We start from the raw sequence: 20,663 nt of genomic DNA, 5'->3' as shown, positions 1-20,663 counted from the left end.
GACGCAAGGCATGGTCAGCCTTTGATAAATCTAGAAAGATTAATGATTATTCCATGGAATCATTGAATTTAACAGACTATATACAAGATTGGAGCAGTTCAGTTTGCAAATTGCTGGTTCACTGATTATCCTAAAGTGTTCCACGTGGAGAGGCTCCTGGTCTTGACTGGAGTTAAATTCTCAGAATGAGAACCCTGTTTGGATCCAATATTTGAGGCTTGAAAAAGATTCCAGGGAAAGCACTTATTTCAGCATCCTTTGTGGCACAAATAGGACATTTAGTGATGTCACCAAGCATGGGGGTTTCGAACATTACTGGAAAAAGAGACTTATTTTGTCAAAGTTTTTTGTTTTGCACTCATCAGGACTTATGCAAGATTACCAATGTCAGGGGAAGCAACAACTTTATACTGCATGAGAAGAGAGTGCTGATTAGTTGGTAAGTGGACTCTGATTGGTAGAGGCATTGCCATGGCAAATCCACAACCAGAGGGGTTATATTAGCCACTTTCCCAGTCTGATGGAAGCTTCCTAGGATCTAGCGGATTTTGGAAAATTAACACCAATGCATCCAGTACATCATTAGCCACCACTCTTAAAACCTCGGGTGAAGTCCATCAGGACCTGGAGACTTGTCAGCCACAGCTCCAACAGTTTGCTCAGTACCGCTTCCCGAGTGATTGTAGTTTCACCAAATTCCTCTCCCCCTCCCACCTTTTGATTTAAAGCTGGAATGCTTTTTGTACCACTTATACTGAAGACAGAACAAAAATATTTCTTCATTCCATCTATCATGTCCTTATTACCGACCCTTAACTCCTCATTGCCACTCTTTAGAGGACCTACAGTCACTTTACTGACTCTTTTCCTTTTAAATACCTTTTAAAATTTCTAGCTAGCTTTCCCTCAAACTCTTATTTCTTTCTCCTGACTGACATTTTAGTCGTTCCCGGCCTTTCCTTATACTCTGCCCAATCAGCTGACCTGCTACTCATCTTTTCCCTTCAATTTGATGCTTTCTTTAACTTTAGTTAACCGTGGATATTGGGGCACCCCGTAGAATCATTCTTTATAGTCGGAATATACTTACTCTGTGAATTGTAAAATATCCTCTTAAATGCCTGCCACTGATTCTCCATTTATGTATTCAGTAGGCTAATGTCCCTGTTCAGTTCAACTAGCTCAGCTTTCATGCCCACATCGTTGCCCTTATTTAAGTTTTAAATACTAGACTCATACCCATTCTACTGCCTTTGAAATGGGTTTGTCTGGCTTTGATCCATTATAAAAATTCTGACCATGTCAGACTGTTGCTTGACCAGCCTGTGGGATGGTTCCTCCAATTTTGGCACAAGTCCCTGATTGTGGATGAAGTGGGTTTTACAGGGTTGACTGGGCAGGGTGTACCATTATTGTTCATGGGACCTACGTTGATCCCAGGTGACCCGTCCAGTATTACTCCTTTCTGACTTCCCCTTCACGGTTTGGAGCAACTCAATTTCTTGAGAGGGAAGTTTGGAGACAACTACAATGTGTGGACCTGGAGTTACCTGGAATTAACGATGGCAGATTTCTTTTCCGAAAACACACTAATAAAGCAGATGAGTTTTTACAACGGGCAATCCGATAGTTCCATGGTCACTATTACTGACTCTAACTTTTAATTCCTGATTCATTGAGTTTAAATTCCACCAGCTTGCTGTCGTGGGATCTGAATTTGTGTCTCCAGGGCATTAGCTTGACCCTGTGGATTACTATTCAGCAACATTACCACTCTGCCACTGTCCCCGCACAAAGCAGTGAACAGTTCCCTGTGGGTCAAAGAGTTCAGGCCTGATTTCCAACTTTGCAAGCACCTGGGTTTTACCCCTTTCGAGCTCCAATGACCCTCTCAGCTTCAGAGGTCAATGGAACCTCTTGGGTTACAGGGATAGGGTGGAAGTGAGGGCTTAAGTGGGTCGGTGCAGACTCAATGGGCCGAATGGCCTTCTTCTGCACTGTATGTTCTATATGTTCTATATATATATGAACACGACCTTGGATTAGCTGACTTTGTGCGACCTGACACTCTTCAAAGCATGAGAGAAAGGTATTAATGTCGGAAATGACAGACAGACAACGACAGGAAGGAACAGAGAGCACAATCTAAAAGTAAATCAACGGATAAGGCTGGAGAATCCAAAAATAATACAAGGACAAAACGTAAGTCCCTGCATCTGAATGCATGTGGCATTTGAAGCAAAACAGGGATTAATAAGTATGATCTGATAGCCATTAGAGAATGGCTGCAGGATGACATAGATTGGGGGTTGAATATTGAAGGGTATGTGACATTTATGAGGGACAGGGAGCGAGGAAAAGGTGGCTCTGTTCAATTAAGATGATCTGCGCACAATAGCGAGGGATGACCCAAGTTCTGGAAACAAGGATGCAGAAATAGTTTGGATAGAGATGAATGATAAAGCCAGGAAGACACTTGGGGGAGTGGTGTACAGACCCCCAAACAGTAACCACATGGTAGGGCAGGGTATAAAGGAATAGATTAAGGGAGCTTGTCAGAAAGTTATGCCGATTATCATGGGGAGTTTTAACCTACATATAGACTGGCAAAAACAGATGAGCTTATTGTCACGAGTAGGCTTCAAATGAAGTTACTGTGAAAAGCCCCTAGTCGCCACATTCCGGCGCCAGTCCGGGGAGGTTGGTACGGGAATCGAACCGTGCTGCTGGCCTGCTTGGTCTGCTTTAAAAGCCAGCGATTTAGCTGAGTGAGCGAAACCAGCCCCTGACGAATTCATAGAATGTTTTCAGGATGGTTTCTGAGAATACCATGTTCTGGAGCCAACCAAGTAGAAGCCTATATTAGACCTGGTATTGTGCAATGGGATGAGATTAATTCGTGATATCATAGCGAAGGCACTCCTGGATAGCAGTGACATTATATGATTGAATTTTACATTCAGTGTGAGGGAGGGAGGAGTGGGTCTGAGACTAGTATTTTAAACAAAGGCAATTATGAGGGCATGAAAGCGGAGCCATCTAAAGCGAACTGGCAATTTAGGTTCAGGAATAGGTCATTAGAAGTGCAATGGCAGACAATTAAGGGAACATTTTAGAATAAACAGAATAGATACGTTTCTAACAAGAAAGGAAAAGGGGAGGGCCCACCACCTGCAGTTAACTAAATATGTCAAGGATACTGTCAAACTTAAAGAAAAAGCATATCATTGTGCAAAGATGGGCGGCAGGTCAGAAAATTGAACAGAATATGAAAAACAGAAAACAATAACCAAGAAATTAACAAGGAGAGAGACATTAGAGTACGAGAGAAAGTTAGCTAGAAATATAAAGAGTGATCGTAAGTTTCTATAGATGCCTGAAAAAGAGAGGAGTTAACAAATTGAGTGTTGGTCCTATAAATAAATAAGTCTGATGGATTAATAATAGATAATAAGGAGATGGCAGATGAATTGAGCTGGTATTTTGCACCGGGCTTCACAATACAACACACAAGGAGCATCCCAGAAATAATCGTAGAGCAGGAATTGGAAGAGGCGGAAGAACTCAAGAAAATTACACTCACGAGGCAAGTGGTACTCAGCAAATTCTTGGCACTGTGGGCTGACAAATTACGGGTCTTGATGGACTTTGTTCTAGGGTCTTAAATTAAATGGCTGGTGAGACAGTTGATACTTCGGTTTTAATTTTCCAAAATTCACTGATTTGGGGGAGGTTCCATTAGATTGGAACTTAGTGAATGTTACTCCTTTATTCAAAAAGGGAGGGAGAGAGAATGCAGGCAACTAATGGTCAGTTAGCTTAACATCTATCATTGAGAAGCCATTATTAAACACGACATAGCAGGGCACTTAAAAAAATTGAGGCTAATAAGGCAGAGTCAACATGGCTTTGTGAAAGGGGAATCATGTTTAACCAATTTATTGGAGTTCTTTGAAGAAGTAACATGTGCTGTGGATAAAGTGGAATCAGTGGATGTAACGTTTGATAAGATGCCACATTAAAGTTTATTGCAGAAAAGAAAAGCCCATGGTGTAACGGGTAACATTTTGGCATAGGTATAAGATCTAACAAGAAACATAAATGGGTAATTTTCTGGTTGGCAAGGTGTAATGGGTGGTGTGCCACAGGGATCAGTGCTGGGATACAACCTTTTACTGTTTATATAATTGACTTTGATGAAGGGACCAAAAGTATGGTTGTTAAATTTGCAGACGACGCAAGGATAGATAAGAGTAAGTTGTGAAGACAACATGAGGAGGCTACAAAGAAAAAAAGGTAGGTTTGGAATAAAATAGAAAAATAGTAGGCGGTGAAAGCAGAGTCTTTGACTATTTTTAAGGCTAAGGTAAATAGATTCTTGATTAACGAGGGGAAGCAAGGTTATCGAGGATAGACAGGAATGTGGGGTTGAAGTTACAATTCAATGGACCATGATCGTATTGAATAGCGGAGCAGGCTCGAGGGGCCGAATGGGCTACTCCTGTTCCTAATTCGTATGTTCATTCGTTCAAGAATTTTAGCTCATTGTGAATTTCAAGAAAAATATTGCAATGTTAGAGAAAGGATATACCTCTTTGTCAGCAACCTTTATGATGGCCTTTGGAAAATAATTTTACAGGTACCTTTTTACAGTTTTGTAATGTATGAAATAGTTGTTGGAAACATGGCAATCAATTTGAACACAGCAAGCTCTCACAAGGTGCTATTTGAGAATGTCCAGGTCATCAGCTTTTGTGATAATGGTTCAGGGACAAATATTGACCAGGACAATGAGAGAAACCTCCTATTCTTTGATGAAATAGTGCCGCGGGATCCCTTATTGATCTGAGAGGACAGGCAGGACCTCACTTTGTCTCGTCTAAAAGACTGTACCTTCGGCAGTACAGCATTCCCTCAAGGGTGTCACCATAAGAGAGAGAGACAGAATTAGGCCACTCAGCCCATTGAATCTGCTTTGCCATTCAATCATGGCTGATATTTTCCTCATCCCCATTCTCCTGCCTTCTCCCCATAACCCCTGATCTCCTTATTAATGGGCAGCACGGTAGCACAAGTGGATAGCACTGTGGCTTCACAGCGCCAGGGTCCCAGGTACGATTCCCCGCTGGGTCACTGTGCGGAGACTACACACTCTCTCTGTGTCTGCGTGGGTTTCCTCCAGGTGCTCCAAAGTCCAAAGATGTGCAGGTTAGGTGGATTGGCCTATGCTGAATTGTCCTTAGTGTCCAAAAAAGGTTAGGAGGGGTTATTGGGTTACTGGCTTAAGTGGGTCGGTGCAGACTCGATGGGCCGAATGGCCTCCTTCTGCACTGTATGTTCTATGTTTGGCCTTAAATTGCCCTTAGTGTCCATAATTGCCCTTAGTGTTGGGTGGGCTTACTGGGTTATGGGGATAGGGTGGAGGTGCTGACCTTGTGTAGGGTGCTCGTTCCAAGCGCCGGTGCAGACTTGAGGAGCCGAATGGCCTCCTTCTGCACTGTAAATTCCATGATAATGTTCTATCTCTGTCTTAAAGACAGTCAGTGATTTGGCCTCCACAGCCTTCTGAGGCAAAGTGTTCCACAGATTCACCACCCTCTGGCTGAAGAAATTCTGGGTGTGTTGGCTTGAATTATAATTTATTTCCCCTTTCCTGTGCTATTAAGTCATTCACAAAAAGGGGAAAAGATATGAAACAACAGATTCTAACTTCTCACCTTTAAACGTTCCAAAATGAAAGCCTTTGCTGTACCGATAACCGAGCGCGTCGCACTTTTGGTTCAAACGTTTGATGGCGATATTGCAACTAGCAGCCCTGTGAAAAGTTGTTGTGTTAGTAAGGAAGCTCTCGCTTTAGTGGGTCAAGTCCAAGCACACCAGTCCGCGGTTTCATCATACTCACAGCGACTGGAGTTCTGGTTCTGAGGATCCCGCTAGAGACTTCATGTAGGAATAAGCGAAACTGGTCACTTGTATGTTGGTCTCTCTGGACAGTGTGTCAGCAACTGTTACAATTAAAGGCAAGGATGGCTGGGTTTCCAGCAAGACGATGAAGGCTTTCATCCGCAAGCTACCAGCGGCCCGTTTGTTCATGAATATCTGAAGGGTGATGGCTTGCACCTGTTCAAGAGATCGCAGCTAAATTAGGTGTGATGGTCGTACAGATGGAAAGAAATGGATGGACTTACATTTACATGTCTTTCTATCAGCAAAATACTCCACCGCCAATATATTGTTACTTTTTGACAGTGTATTTATTGCAGGAAATGTGGGTGTTGGATTTAAACACAGCAAGATCCCAGAAACAGCCATGAAGTGACCAGCTTTTTTGTTAGCTGGTTGAGGGGTAAGATATTACCCAGGATACTGGGTAAAACTCACCTCTTTGAAGTAGTGTCATGGTATATTTTATAGAGGGCATAGGTGTCACTACTTCATGTCTCAGCTCGGAGCTTGAACAGTGTAGCACGGGTGGTGTAGTGGTACTGTCACTGGACTAGTAATCCAGAAACCCACGGTCATTCTTTGGGGACTTGTGTTCGAATCCCACCAGAGCAGATGGTGGAATTTGAATTCAATACAAATTTGGAATTACACGTCTAATGACGGCCGTGAAACCATGGTCGGGAAAAACCATCTGATTCACTAATGCCCTTCAGGGAAATAAATCTGTTGTCCTTACTCATTCCTCAGCACAGGGGAGGGGGCCAACTGACAGGTGAATGCTTTAAAAATAAATTTAGAGTACCCAATTATTTTTTTCCATTTAAGGGGCAATTTAGCGCAATCCACCTACCCTGCATAAGTTTGGGTTGTGGAGGTGAGACCCACACAGAAAGTGACCCAGGGCCGGGATTGAACCTGGGACCTCGGCGCCGTCGGCAGCAGTGTTAACCACTGTGTCGCTCTATTGACTTGATTGTTTGCAGAAAGGTTAGTCTAACTTGGGCCTTGCAGCCTTTGTGACAGCGATTAATTCTGAATCTTTATCAGCCCCCAAATCAGCCCATGAGAGGCACCCCGCCCTCCTGGTGCAGGGGGCCCGAGGATTTACAGAATGTTCCATCTCTCTGTGGTTGCTCCAAACAACAACAGGTTGCATTTACGTAGCGTCTTTCAAAACATCCCAAGGTGCTTCATGGGAATGGTATCCAAAATATTTGATGCCAAGCCGCATGAGGAGGTATTAGGGCCAATGATCAAAAGTTTGGCCGTAGGGATAAATTTTAAGGAGGGTCTTAAGAAGGAAAGAGAGGCAGAGAGGTGGAACGGTTTAGGCAGAGAATTGTAAATCTTTGGGCCTTGGTAGCTGAATACACCATCGCTAATGGTGGAGTGTTTAAAATTGGGACGTTGAGCAGGCTAGAGTTAGTTAGATGAATACAGATACTCGGAGGGCTGTGCACCTGTTACATCTGTACCATTTTCCAGTTGTGATAAAAAGTCACAGACTTGAAATGTGAACTAACTCTGTTCCTCTCTCCATAGCTGCTGCCTAACTTGTTGATTATTTACAGCATTCTATGCCTACATAGCTGACTATTACTTTCTGATTTGCGTTACATTATCGATGACCATTTTACACTTTTATGATCCCATTCAAAATGCCTCCAGGGACGTTTTGGTCGGGACATCTCACCTTCCGCGGCTCCTTCTTGGCGATATTGCGTAATGCCATCACGGCCTCAATGTGGATCCTGTTCGAGACACTGCCCGCGACTGTGCCAAAACCCGGCAGGAGTTTCTGGATGCGCTTTAGACTGGATGGCTGTCCTGCATTGCCGATGGCTTTGAGGCCGAGGATAGTTTCGTATTCATGGCCTCTGCTGCCAGCTTCAACAACGAGCTCGTGGAGTGGCTGCAAAGGACAGAACGTCAATACAGAGAATAGAGAATATGGTGCCTCTGACCCTTCGGGCTGACCGCACAGGCTTGGCTTGTTTTTCCCTCCTCCAAAGAAGATTAAGGGATGATCTAATCGAGGAGTTAAGATGACTAAATAAGTTGAGAGAGTAGATAGGGAAACATTTTCCTCTGGTGGGGAGGAGTTCCAAAGGGGAGTAAGCTTAAAATTCAATTCAGGGTGTTCAGGGTCAATTACAGGAAGTATTTCAACAGACAGGAGATAGAGGAAATCTGGCACACTAAAAGCTGGTGAGGATGTGGGTCAATGGAAAATATTAAAAACAGATGATTTTGTTCAGTTTAGAAAGCACGACAGGTTGGTGGAGTTGATAAACAGATCAGCCGTGACAGAATGGTGTGTCTGACCACATTTTGCCTATTGGTTTACAGGGACTCTATACTTATTTAGAATGGCCTTACTTCCGCTCCTATGTCTTATGGTCTTATCTTGATTTCTCGAGGAATTAAGGGCTATGGGGAGAGAGCGGGTAAATGGAGTTGAAATCAACCATGATTGAATGGTGGAGTGGACTCGATGGGCCGAATGGCCTTACTTCCGCTCCTATGTCTTATTAGAGTGTCAGATACTTTCTGTAACTTGTGTTATCCTTGTAATCTGTGTCCATGTGTAAAGATAGCTGGAGTGAAGGAGTATTGTACTGTAGTTAATCTTTTCTTGTTTAATAAATGTTTTATTCTTTTTTTATATAAATTCAGAGTACCCAATATGTTTTTCCAATTAAGGGGCAATTTAGCATGGCCAATCTACCTACCCTGCACATCTTTTGGGTTGTGGGGGTGAGACACACGCAGACATGGGGAGAATGTGCAAACTCCACACGGACAGTGACCCAGGGCTGGGATACCTCAGCACTGTAGGCAGCAGTGCTAACCACTGTGCCACGTGCTGCCTCTTATTCTTTTCTTAAAAGTTAATGGGCGGTCTTGTGACCCTCTTCATCCATGTCTCGAAGCAGAAAGTAAAAAAGTCACAATCTATCGAACCACGGTTCCACTCTGTATCGGTCTGTCTAGTCATCATATCAGCTGGAATGTAGCAAACGCAAGGAGCTATTGGTTGTTATTTCTAGGTTGTGGATTGTTGCCAGCCTGTTATCGAACCTTCCACATGTCTCTCCCATCGATCTGCTCTCTGCAGTCGTCGCCCAGGTGAAAATCCACCACTATAAGTGTCTGATACTCACGTACCCGGAGAGCTTCATCGGGGCAAACGCGGAGAGTAGCGCAGTATTTGTTGACCAACGTTCCGTAAGCCAGCAACGTGACCCTGCGAAGGAAGGGGTCTCTCTGCATGTAAGGGCTGGACAGAAGGACCTTGGGAGAAGCAGAAATATTTTAGCGTCACGTTTTGAGAAGCCAAACACCACAATAAGCACAGAAATCACTGCAGGCCTAGGATAAGGGGACGGTTTTCACGTGGGGAAGGCTGTGAGTGAGGCACGTTGGGGAGGAGCGAGTGGGGACGATGAGCCACTTGGGTTCAGAATCCCCATTGATAACCTGGCCTGGGAGCTGGGGTATACCTCCTTGCAAGCGCTCCACAAGTAAGAGCTCAGACTCCCTCCCGACCCTGCAAGCACTTATGTCGTCAGCCTCACAGGGACCTGATGAAATCCTGGTGGTGAGCTGATATTTTGAAGGGCAGAATTAGACTCCAGTTAAAGTGGGGTGGGGGCATGGTGGCATTGAGCGAGGGCATGGATGTGGGATGGAAGCTTGAAGATGATACTCCTTTGTGATTTATTTTTATCTGAGGTCTGCAGCCTGGAGCCAGCCCGTTGTGTATTAGATGTCCTTGTTCTTGTCCCATAAATGCCAGCTAGAAGACATTCAGAGAATCATATAGAAGAAGGCCATTCGGCCTATCAAGTCTGCACCGGCCCTTGGAAAGAGCATCCCGCTTAAGCTTACCTCCACTCCCCCACCCTATCCCCATAAGCCTATCTAACTTTTTGGACACTGAGGGGCAATTTAGCATGGCCGTTCCACCGAACCTGCACATCTTTGGACTGTGGGAGGAAACCGGAGGACACGGAGGAAACGCACGCAGGCACGGGGAGAAAGTGCAAACTCCGCACAGACAAGTCACCCGAGGCCGGAATTGAACCTGGAGCTGTGAGGCAGCAGCAGTGCCAACACGATGCTACCGTGCCACCCTAGGTGGCGTGCACCATTCCATCTTGCCCACAGCACCTTAGTTCAAGACCAATATGTCAAAAGACCCCAATGCTCTTCAAAATTCCAAAATAAAGTGCTACAATAATTAACGACAGAATCTTTCATCGCAGCAGTGTGTCAGGAAACATGCCAAAAGCAGTGTTGAAATGAGACATTCCCTAAATAGAAAGACTTGCATTTGTAGAGCACCTTTCGCAACCACTGGACTTTTCTCAAACACGTTAAAGCCAAGGAAGTGATTTTGAAATGTAGTCGCTGTTGTCAATGTCGGAGCCACAGTAGCCAATTTGTGCATCCCATAACCAGAAATATGCTAATGAAGAGGAAACTGTTTTTAGTGATGGGGGGGGGGGGGGGGGGGGGGGGGGGTGATGGATAGATACTGGTCCCAGGATACCAGGAAGAAGTCCCCTTGTTCTTACTCGAATAGTCCCATGGGATTGTTTAGATCCACCCGGGAGGGTAAATGGAGACCTCAGTTTAATGTCGCTTCAAATGATGGTATTTCCGACATTGCAGCACTCCTTCAGTACTGCTTGGGTTAGTCAGCCTAGTTTTTGAGCTCAAATATCTACAGTGGTAGTTGAACTTTAACTCAGTGGTGAGCTTGGCTTGAACTTGGGAAGTATATATTTTCGTAAATGTAACTTAGATCACAACTGCCAAAAAGAAACTTCAACAAACAACTTTGAATCCCGTGGATAGGTTGGACTTTTGAATCTTCACCATATTGGATGGGACCCCAACATGCGATTCACCAGAATTGATAAACAGGCCCTAAATTCCTGTCAGCTGATTGCTTGACACCCTCCTCTTCGGGAGCAATGATCTACAGTACTGGTTCAATCAGTATGTGCCAGTCAGCATGCACCCACTGATGGATGATGTAAACAGGTTGATCAATCTGGCTCAGTTAATACTGTGCATACCTCTGAATCAAAAGAACATGGCTTCAAGCTTTTCTCCAGTGGCGTGAGCGCATGATCTCAGCTCAGATTCCAGCCCTATAATGAACGAGTGCTTCTTATCAAATGACTTTCGATTAAAGCCGAGGCCTTATATTCAAGTAGACATAATAAATTCTGTCTGAAGATCAGGCAATTCTCGCAGTGACCTGGTCAACATTTTTCCACTAACACCACCAGTCACAAACGATCGGCTCATTCATCTCATTTCCAACAACTTGTGTTTATTTTGCACGTCACCAGGTTGTAAATCAGGTAAACACAAAAACTGCAGAGGCTGGGATCTTGAAACAGGAGCAAAAAGTACTGGACAACCTCAGCAGGCCTGACAGCCTCTGTGGAGAGAGAACGGAGCTCACGTTTCGAGTCTGGGTGACTCTTTGTCAAAGCAGACCGGGTGACCGCTTTGCAGAACACCTCCGGTCCGTCCACAAGCAGGACTCAGACCTTCCTGTCGCCATTTCAACTCCCCATCCTGTCCTCACGTCCACGTGTCCGTCCTTGGCCTGCTGCAATGTTCCAGTGAAGCCCAGCGTAAACTGGAGGAACAACATCTCATCTTCCAATTGGGCACGTTACAGCCGGACTTAACATTGAGTTCAACAACTTCCGACTATGAACTCTGTCCTCCACCTTCACCCCATCTTTATTCCTATCAATTTATTTTTATGTTCATTTCTACCATTGATCTGTTTTTCCCTCATCATGGTCGCCCACCGCCCCCCCCCCCCCCCCCCAACCACCCCACACCCCCACCCCTGCCCCGCTCCTCCCATTCCATTTGGGCCATCTGTTCCCAGTTGCCCTTTAACGCACTGCTCAACTTTGTACTGCCATTCACGGGTTCGGTCCCTTCTCCCTTCACAGACGCTGTTAAACCTGCTGACATTGTCCAGCATTTTCTGTTTTTGTTTTTAAAAAAAAAACTGAGCCGTATCTAAGGAAGGCGACACCAGGACAGGTGACAAGAGTGCTCGATAAAGAGACATGTTTTCAGGCATGTCTAAAGGGAGACGGAGAGCTGGAGAGTAATTTCCAAAGGTTAGAACCCAGCAGCCTGACTGGGATCTTGCTGTGCACTAATTGGCTTCTGCGTTTCTCCACGTAACAGGAGGGGGTTGTCCTTCAATAACTGGTCAATTGGTTGAGAAGCACTCCGGACATGAAGAAGGGCTGCGCAAAGAGCAGATAGAGAACTTTACCCGAGTGTGTCAACCATTGTGGATAGTCAACTGCGCACATACCTCTTCAGCACCTTATTCTACACAGCACATCACGACGTGGTCAGAGATGTGAGGACATACCGTTGCATTATCCACACCATGGCAGTCGGCTTTGATGGAATGTAGCACAAAAATAAGGGCCTTGGCTGCTTCCCCGTGCATGAGTTCTCCCTCCTCAATTTTGGTCTGGATGAACTGAATTGCTTCAGGTGTTGCTGCGGTCGGCAAGGCGTCCCATATCCAGCGCCTAGTTTCAGAGCAAAGAACAAGCATTGAGAACACAGGGACAGGGGAAGGCCATTCAGACACTCGCGCACATGTTTCGCGATTCACATACATCACGACATTTTTCTAAATTAATCTGTGGGTGTCACTGGTTAGACCAGCGTTTATTGCCCATCCTTGGTTGCCCTTCAGAAGGTGGTGGTGAGCTGCCTTCTTGAATCGCTGAAGTTCTTGAGGTGTAGGTACACCCACAGTGCTGTTAGGGAGAGAGTTCCAGGATGTCTGATTAGTAAGTTTGCGCACGACACAAAGGTTGGTCTAATTGCGGATAGTGATGAGGACTGTCAGAGCATACAGCAGGATTTAGATCGTTTGGAGATTTGGGCGGCGAGATGGAGTTTAATCCGGACAAATGTGAGGAAATGCATTTTGGAAGGGCTAATACAGGTAGGGAATATACAGTGAATGGTAGAACCCTCAAGAGTATTGACAGTCAGAGAGATCTTGGTGCACATGTCCACAGGTCACTGAAAGGGGCAAGACAGGTGGAGAAGGTGGTCAAGAAGGCATACGGCATGCTTGCCTTCATTGGCCGGGGCATTGAGTATAAGAATTGGCAAGTCATGTTTCAGCTGTACAGAACCTTAGTTAGGCCACACTTGGAGTATAGTGTTCAATTCTGGTCACCACACTACCAGAAGGATGTGGAGGCTTTAGAGAGGGTGCAGAAGAGATTTACCAGGATGTTGCCTGGTATGGAGGGCATTAGCTATGAGAAGAGGTTGAATAAACTTGGTTTGTTCTCACTGGAACGAAGGAGATTGAGGGGGCGACCTGATAGAGGTCTACAAAATTATGAGGGGCATAGATAGAGTGGTTAGTCAGAGACTTTTTCCCAGGGTAGAGGGGTCAATTACTAGGGGGCATAGGTTTAAGGTGCGAGGGGCAAGGTTTAGAGCAGATGTAAGGTTTTTTACACAGAGGGTAGTGGGTGCCTGGAACTCGCTGCCGGAGGAGGTGATGGAAGCAGGGACGATAGTAATGTTTAAGGGGCATCTTGACAAATACATGAATAGGATGGGAATAGAGGGATACGGACCCCGGAAGTGTAGAAGATTTTAGTTTAGACGGGCAGCATGGTCGGCGCAGGCTTGGAGGGCTGAAGGGCCTGTTCCCGTGCTGTACTTTTCTTTGTTCTTTGTTGCCCCAGAAACACTGAAGGAATGGCGATATATTTCCAAGTCAGCGTGATGAGTGACTTGGAGGGGAACCTCCAGGTGGTGGGGTTCCCAGGTATCTGCTGCTCTTGTCCTTCTAGATGGCAGTGGTTGTGGGTTTGGAAGGTGCTGCCTAAGGAACCTTGGTGAGTTACTGCAGTGCATCTTGTAGATGGTACACACGGCTGCCACTGTTCATCGGTGGTACAGGCCTTGAATGTTTGTGGAAAGGGGTAGCAATCAAGTGGGCTGCTTTGTCCTGGATGGTGTTGAGCTTCTTGAGTGTTGTTGGAGCTGCAATCATCCAGCCAAGTGGAGAGTATTCCATTACACTCCTAACTTGTGCCTTGTAGATGGTGGACAGGCTTTGGGGAGTCAGGAGGGGAGTCGCTCGCCACAAAATTCTTTAGCCTTTGACCTGCTCTGGTAGCCACAGTATTCATATGGCTAGTGCAGTTCAGATTCTGGTTAATGGTAACTCCCAGGATGTTGATAGTGGGAGGCCAGTGAATATCAAGGGGCAATGGTTAGATTCTCTTGTTGTAGATGGTCATGGCCTGGCGCTTGTGTGGTGCAAATGTGACTAACCTATGTATTTGTTTTAATAATCTTTATTTTCACAAGTATGCTTACATTAACACTGCAATGAAGTTACTGTGAAAAGCCCCTAGTCACCACATTCCAGCGCCTGTTTAGGTATACAGAGGGAGAATTCACCTAACAGCACATCTTTGGAGATTTATGGGAGGAAACCGGAGAACCCGGAGGAAACCCACGCCGACACGGGGAGAACGTGCAGACTCCGCACAGACAGTGACCCAAGCCGGGATTCGAACCTGGGACCCTGGCGCTGTGAGGCAACAAGTGCTAACCCCTGTGCTACCGTGCCATCCAATTTTAATTCCATTTAACTCACCTTGGCTCCTTATCCCTTCATACCCCTGTTTAACAAAATTGACCAATCTCAGTTTTGAAATATCCAATTGATTCCCAGCCTCAACAGTTTTTTGGGGGGATGGGGGAAGAGTTTCAGATTGCCGTTTTTTTTGCGCCAGTGGGTGGTTGTGGAATCGACCTAAATTACCTCCTTTTGTGTTGTAACTTTTCTATATTTTTATGATTCTTTATTTAAGGTTATGTTACATTCTCTAAACTCTCTCCACCAGAGCAAAAGTGTTTCTCTCTATGTATCAATGTATTATTATCTTAAACATCTCAATAAGGTCACTGTATAATCTCCTATATGAAAATGAAATGAAATCAAAATCGCTTATTGTCACGAGTAGGCTTCAATGAAGTTACTGTGAAAAGCCCCTAGTCGCCACATTCCGGCGCCTGTCCGGGGAGGCTGGTACGGGAATATGCCTCGTCTATACAAGCATCCTCATAATTTGACCATCTATTATCCATCTGTTCTAGTTCTGGTAAATCCGCGCAGCATCCCCTCCCAGATTAATGTGCAGCCTGCAGATGCCCAAAGATTATATCCTTTGGTCAGGAAGTCAATGGCTTCCTTTGAACTTTCACCAAGAGAGTGAGTGGAGGTTTGAGAGAAATTTATTTTGGGTTGTTGTCGTTTGAGATGCTTTGCCTTGGAATAATTGAGTTAGATATCAATGCACTTTTGAAAAGAAATGCAAATAAATATCTAAAACAGAGGAAGTCACATAACTCGGAGGAGAGAGCCAGCTAATGGCTTTCAATCTTAATAGTCCCAACTAAGAGCTATAACTGCATGATGAGGTGAATGGTCTCCGAGTGTGCTGTCACCATCATTGTAGATTTGGATTGATATAAACACAAAATTGACTTTACAGATTTAGGGGAGAGGCCATCTCGTTTACAAAGGGCAGGTTTGTTTCCTGAGAGGATGTTTCCCCGCCTGGGGGAGCCCAGAAAGAGGGGACACAGTTAAAAATTCAGCATCTCCCGTTTAAGACTGAGATGAGGAGAATTCTTTTCTCTCAGAGGGTTGTTAGTCTGTGGAATTCTCCTCCCCAGAGAGCAGTGGAGGGCTGGGTCATTAAATATAGTCATGGCTGATTTCGGTAGATTTTTGATTTTCAAAGCAGTCAACGTTTATGGGGGCGGACAGAAAAGTGGAGTTGAGGCCACAATCAGATCAGACATGATCTTATCGAATGGTGGAGAAGGATCAATAAGCCAAACGACCAACTCCTGCTCGCAATTCCTAGTTCTTGTGACAGGCACATCACTGCGAATTAATCCCAGTCCCTACTGTGGTGATATGCCTATGGGCTATCACAGATGGATGGTGTGCAAACTCCAACCAGCAGGTGGCGGTGCAGACGCACCATGCGGACTCAAGACCAAGGTCATGTGACCAGTGACGCCCATCTTTGGGGAGACACGTCCGGCCCTGAGGAGAAGATTGCAGTGAATGGTCGGTACTCAGTGCAGATTCCGGAGGAGTAATAAACAGACTCCATGATAACGTGCTCTGTAACAGATTGCTATCTTACCACACGAGACTCAAGAAAGATTCTGGTTTGGACATTTTGAGGTGTTTGGTGGATTCGTTTGTTGGGTATAGAAGACCAAACACAACAACCACCTTTCCCACTGCAACTGCAAAACCTGTGAACCTCCAATCATGGGAAGTTGCCCAGATTTTAAACCCTCACTCAGAAGCTTCATAGTGCCTCCCATTGAGTGAGGGGCCAGATCTCAAAATTTCTTACCTCTTCTCCAAGGACCAAAGCTTATTCCCTATCCCTCAACCTACCATCCCTCTGTAATGATATGTATATAGTCGAGTTAATGAAGGGTTAATTATTACATCTCTGTGTAATTCAAACACTAGAGGGCACCACCAGCTCTCAGGATATAAATTAGACCTCAGGGAATGCTGGGTAGTTAGCAAAGGAGAACAGCATGAGTAGATTAGATTAGAGAGAGTTAACACAAGGATATTGTTAGTGATTATTAGATTATTGATTACTCCTCGACAGATTCAACATTACTTTATTATTAACTATAGTTCTGTCGCGTGTGCGAACTTTATTTAATTTATCGTTATCCAATAAATTAGTTTTGTTTCAATCTAATGATTGGCGGTTTCTTTGTCATCAACTCAACGGACCATTATGGATAAAAAGGAAAAGAACAATGCCATATTACCACCATGGGTAATATAACACACCCCGCCACCACCACCACACTCTACCAGCCTTCCGCAAACCCCTGTCCAGCGTAAACCCAGTTGCACCTATCTGGAGGTGAATGCACCTGATCTCACTCCGTGTGTTGCTTTCCAGTCAAGGTTGAGCCAGGAAGCAGGAGGTCTCAGAATAAGGAGTCCCCACCCTCAGTGACTTACAAGTTTGGCTGCACAGCTGCCCTGGGGGATGCGGTGGTACACTGATATTGCCACTGGTCTGATAATCCAGAGACCCAGGGTAATGGTATGCGGACCTGGGTCCGAATCCCACTGTGGCAGATGGTGAAATTCGATTTCAATGAAAATCTAGACGACCAGAAAACCATTGTGGATTGTTGTAAAAACCCCAAAGCCCTCCGGGAAGGAAGTCTGTCATCCTTACCTGGTCTGACCTACACCTGACTGCAGACCCACGGCAATGTGGTCGACTCTTAACTGCCCTTTGAAATGACTGAGCAAGTCACTCGGTTCAAGGGCAATTAGGGATGGGCAACAATGAGGGATGAGCCAGTGATACTTACATCCGGAGAATTAAAAAAACAATGATGATAAAGCATCTCTAAGGAGGTAGAATGAAAAGCAAGCTACGCTACGGTGCTCAATCCAGTGTTCACCTGTGATCCAATGTGCCTGCATTCTTTTTCCAAATGCTTTGAAGGTTTTCCAAAGTTGCCGAACGCAGGAGTTGAATGAACTGCAGGAATCTCTGCGGAGCGTCGGGATGAGCCCTCTCTTGGTTCATTTGAATCAGGTTTTCCAAAGCTGTGGCAATCTGTGAAAAAACAAACCAAGGAAAGAAGAGTTTGTACGCTGTTGACATGCAAGAATAATCATAAGAGATTGGGCTGAATTTTCCGAAAAGGTGCATTGGAGCTGTGCTGTCATTCCTCAGAACGTGGGGTGGGATTCTCCAATCCCGCGGCAGAGTGTCCACGCCGTCGTAAACAGCGTCGCGTTTTACGATGGCGTGAACGGGCCGCTCCCAGGACTAATTCTAGTCCCTATAGGGGGCCAGCACAGCGTTGAAGCGGTTCACGCCGCTCCAGCTGTCGCTCCCGGCTTGAGCTGTGCGCCGTGGGATCTGCACATGCGCAGTTGCGCCAGCGCCAACGCGCGCATGCGCAGTGGCCTCCTTCGGAGCGCCGGCCCCGCGCAACATGGCGCAGGACTACAGGGGCTGGCGCGTGGGTAAGGAGGCCGGTCCGCCGATTGGTGGGCCCCGATCGTGGGCCAGGCCACATCGGAGGCACCACCCCCCCCCCCCGGGTCGGACACCCCCTCCCCCCACCCCCACAGGCCGCCACCCGACCCTTCAACGCCGAGGTCCTGCCGGCCCAGAGCAGGTTAGAACGGCGCCGGTGGGACTCGGCTCTTTTCCTACGGCTGCTTGACTCATCCGGGCTGGAGAATCGGTGGGCCAGCCGTGCAGAGCGGCCCGCGACCGGTGCCGCGCCAACCACGCCAAGTGGTCGCGGGCCGCTCTGCACGGCATCGGGGCAGTGTGATCCGTTCGCGGGGATTCTCCGGCCCGGCCGGGGGCTGGGAGAATCCTGCCCGTAAGGTGGCTCACCAAACTGTCCTTTTTAAAGAACCACTGCAGTTATCATAGAATGTACAGTGCAGGAGGAGGCCATTCGGCCCATCGAGTCCGCACCGGTTCTTGGAAAGAGCACCCGACCCAAGGTCAACACCTCCACCCTACCCCCATAACCCAGTAACCCCGCCCAACACTAAGGGCAATTTTGGACACTAAGGGCAATTCATCATGGCCAATCCACCTAACCTGCACATCTTTGGACTGGAGAAAGTTATGCTTTCTCAAGTAACCTTCAATGCAGCCAGTGACTCAGGACTTGGTTCCGGTTGCACTGTCATCTTTGAGACAATTGAGGCCTGAAAGAAGCAAAATGCAGCTGCACCAGATACCCCCGGTTAAACATGTGTGTCCAGGGACGGCATGTCGGGGAATCCAACAATACCTTGGACAAAGCTCAGCTTTATGTGGACGAAACAGGGACTGACCACGTACTCTATAAACCAATCAAGGACCGAATGTTCTCCTCCTTAACTCAATTCCCACGTTCCAATGTGCTTGTATTCATTTAGGTTCTAAGCTTCTTTGCAGCAAAATTGTGTCAGTTGTGATTCTCAATCTCCCGGACGATACACTATGTGTATCCGCTATGGAATTGGTGGATGACAGAGAGTTGCACTTGGCCACTGCAGCATTAGGGATTGATTGAGCAGGTTGGACTCCTTAGTCCAGAAACTAGAAATCACAAGTACAAATCACAAGATCGGTGACAACAGGAAGGTTGACATTCTATGCACATTGCGATGAATGTAGGAATTTCAAATATGTTGTATTCATTTGGTGCAGTAAGGGTTAAAAGCTTGGGTCAGTGTGTGAATGACTGCTGCAGTAGTGTGTTTAAAGGATCCAGGTTTGAAAGGTTTTGGGAGCCAGAGGTGCAATTAATGTATCGTAAAAGCTTGGGCTAATGGAGTTCTGTTTTGGTTCAGGGGGGAGGGGAGGGGTGATGGGGAGCGTTCCCTGTGGAGCTCATTAGACTTCAGCTTGATGCAATTAATGGGAGGAGTTAAGGCAGCATGCATTTTTCAGAAAAACAGTTTTGTTTGAGTTTTAGATTGAGATGTGAGCAGACGTCAAGCATCTGCTCTCACTGCAACTCAGTCAAATATATGCCTGTAGACAGATCAACAATTTCTTTCCGAGCAGGTCAGAATTGTGTGGCTGGAAGGTGAGCTGAAACCAGCTGAGAATCAGCTTCTGAAGAAATACTGCCAGAGTTTCTGCATGGTTCTGAAAGGATTCAGGCCTTTTCTTTAAAGCAGTGCCAAAAGATCTATCTTTCGCAAAGTAGAGTGTCCAGACATTTCTGCACAGCAGGTATTCCAGAGTGCTAACTGTATTTGAAAGTGGATTGAGAGCTGAGATGGTTTTTTTCTTGTTGTTTGAGTGGGAATAAAGATAGCAGTTAAGGCTTTCAATATTCACTGCATTAATTAGCATTGTTTCAGGGGTAATCGTACATTATTTTATTGTGTGACATTAAAGATATTTTAATACTGCATTAGTAACGAAGTTTGTTTTAAAATACCATATCCCTATGTTTTGTGAAATCACTCCGGGAACAAGATATTCTTTCCTCACAGTCTTTCAAAATTAAAATACAATATTGGGATTTATGTCCAGTAACCTCGCCACTGTTGGGGTCTGGTGCAGGATGGTAATAATATTCTGGTGGCATTCTGCAGTAAAGACTCTTGGACTTGGCTGAGGAATAAGATTCTGGGATGGCGTTGTGTTGGGAAGGGGTCATTTGTCACATGTTGGCTGTGTTTAATTGTGCAGTCCAAACAAATCATTTTCCCAAATCAATACTGTACTCTTTTCGAAACTTCTTTTAGACACAATATTTATCGTTTTCTGTCCTTTCCTTTAGGTACTGATTCCTCTGCATGGAATATAACATACAGGAATTACATTTTGAAAACAAACTCATTGATCATCCTGTTGTTAGTTCCCTCAGGAGTCACTCCTTTATTCTGGCCATTATTATTACCTGACTTGCCAGGTTCACATCAAGCTTGTGGGACTTGGAGGTCACAGTGCTTTTCCATTCATGGCCTTGGGCAGTTTGTGAGGCACGAATCCTTGGATACCCACTCTTGCCTCAGCTCCCAGCTGACCTCTTGCGCGGCAAGATTAACTGGACTGCATTTA

The 20,663-nt window shown here is 45.7% G+C and overlaps 1 protein-coding gene across 2 annotated transcripts in view; it reads right to left on the bottom strand.

The window, feature by feature from the left end:
• The window catches only part of LOC119964353 (vitellogenin-like), a 98,818-nt gene that overhangs the window by 55,362 nt on the left and 22,793 nt on the right, over positions 1–20,663 (bottom strand). For both annotated transcript variants that reach the window (XM_038793723.1, XM_038793724.1), the window contains exons 8-13: positions 17,530–17,687; positions 12,374–12,539; positions 9,115–9,240; positions 7,640–7,858; positions 5,903–6,120; positions 5,718–5,815 (exon numbers count right to left, since the gene is read on the bottom strand). In XM_038793723.1, coding sequence (XP_038649651.1) covers positions 5,718–5,815; positions 5,903–6,120; positions 7,640–7,858; positions 9,115–9,240; positions 12,374–12,539; positions 17,530–17,687 — 985 coding nt within the window. The remainder of the gene's footprint in view (positions 1–5,717; positions 5,816–5,902; positions 6,121–7,639; positions 7,859–9,114; positions 9,241–12,373; positions 12,540–17,529; positions 17,688–20,663) is intronic.

The sequence above is a fragment of the Scyliorhinus canicula genome, chromosome 4, assembly GCF_902713615.1.
Source record: "Scyliorhinus canicula chromosome 4, sScyCan1.1, whole genome shotgun sequence".
NCBI lineage: Eukaryota > Metazoa > Chordata > Chondrichthyes > Carcharhiniformes > Scyliorhinidae > Scyliorhinus > Scyliorhinus canicula.
Note: the sequence above shows the minus strand (reverse complement) of the source record. Positions and strands in the feature narration are given on the sequence as shown.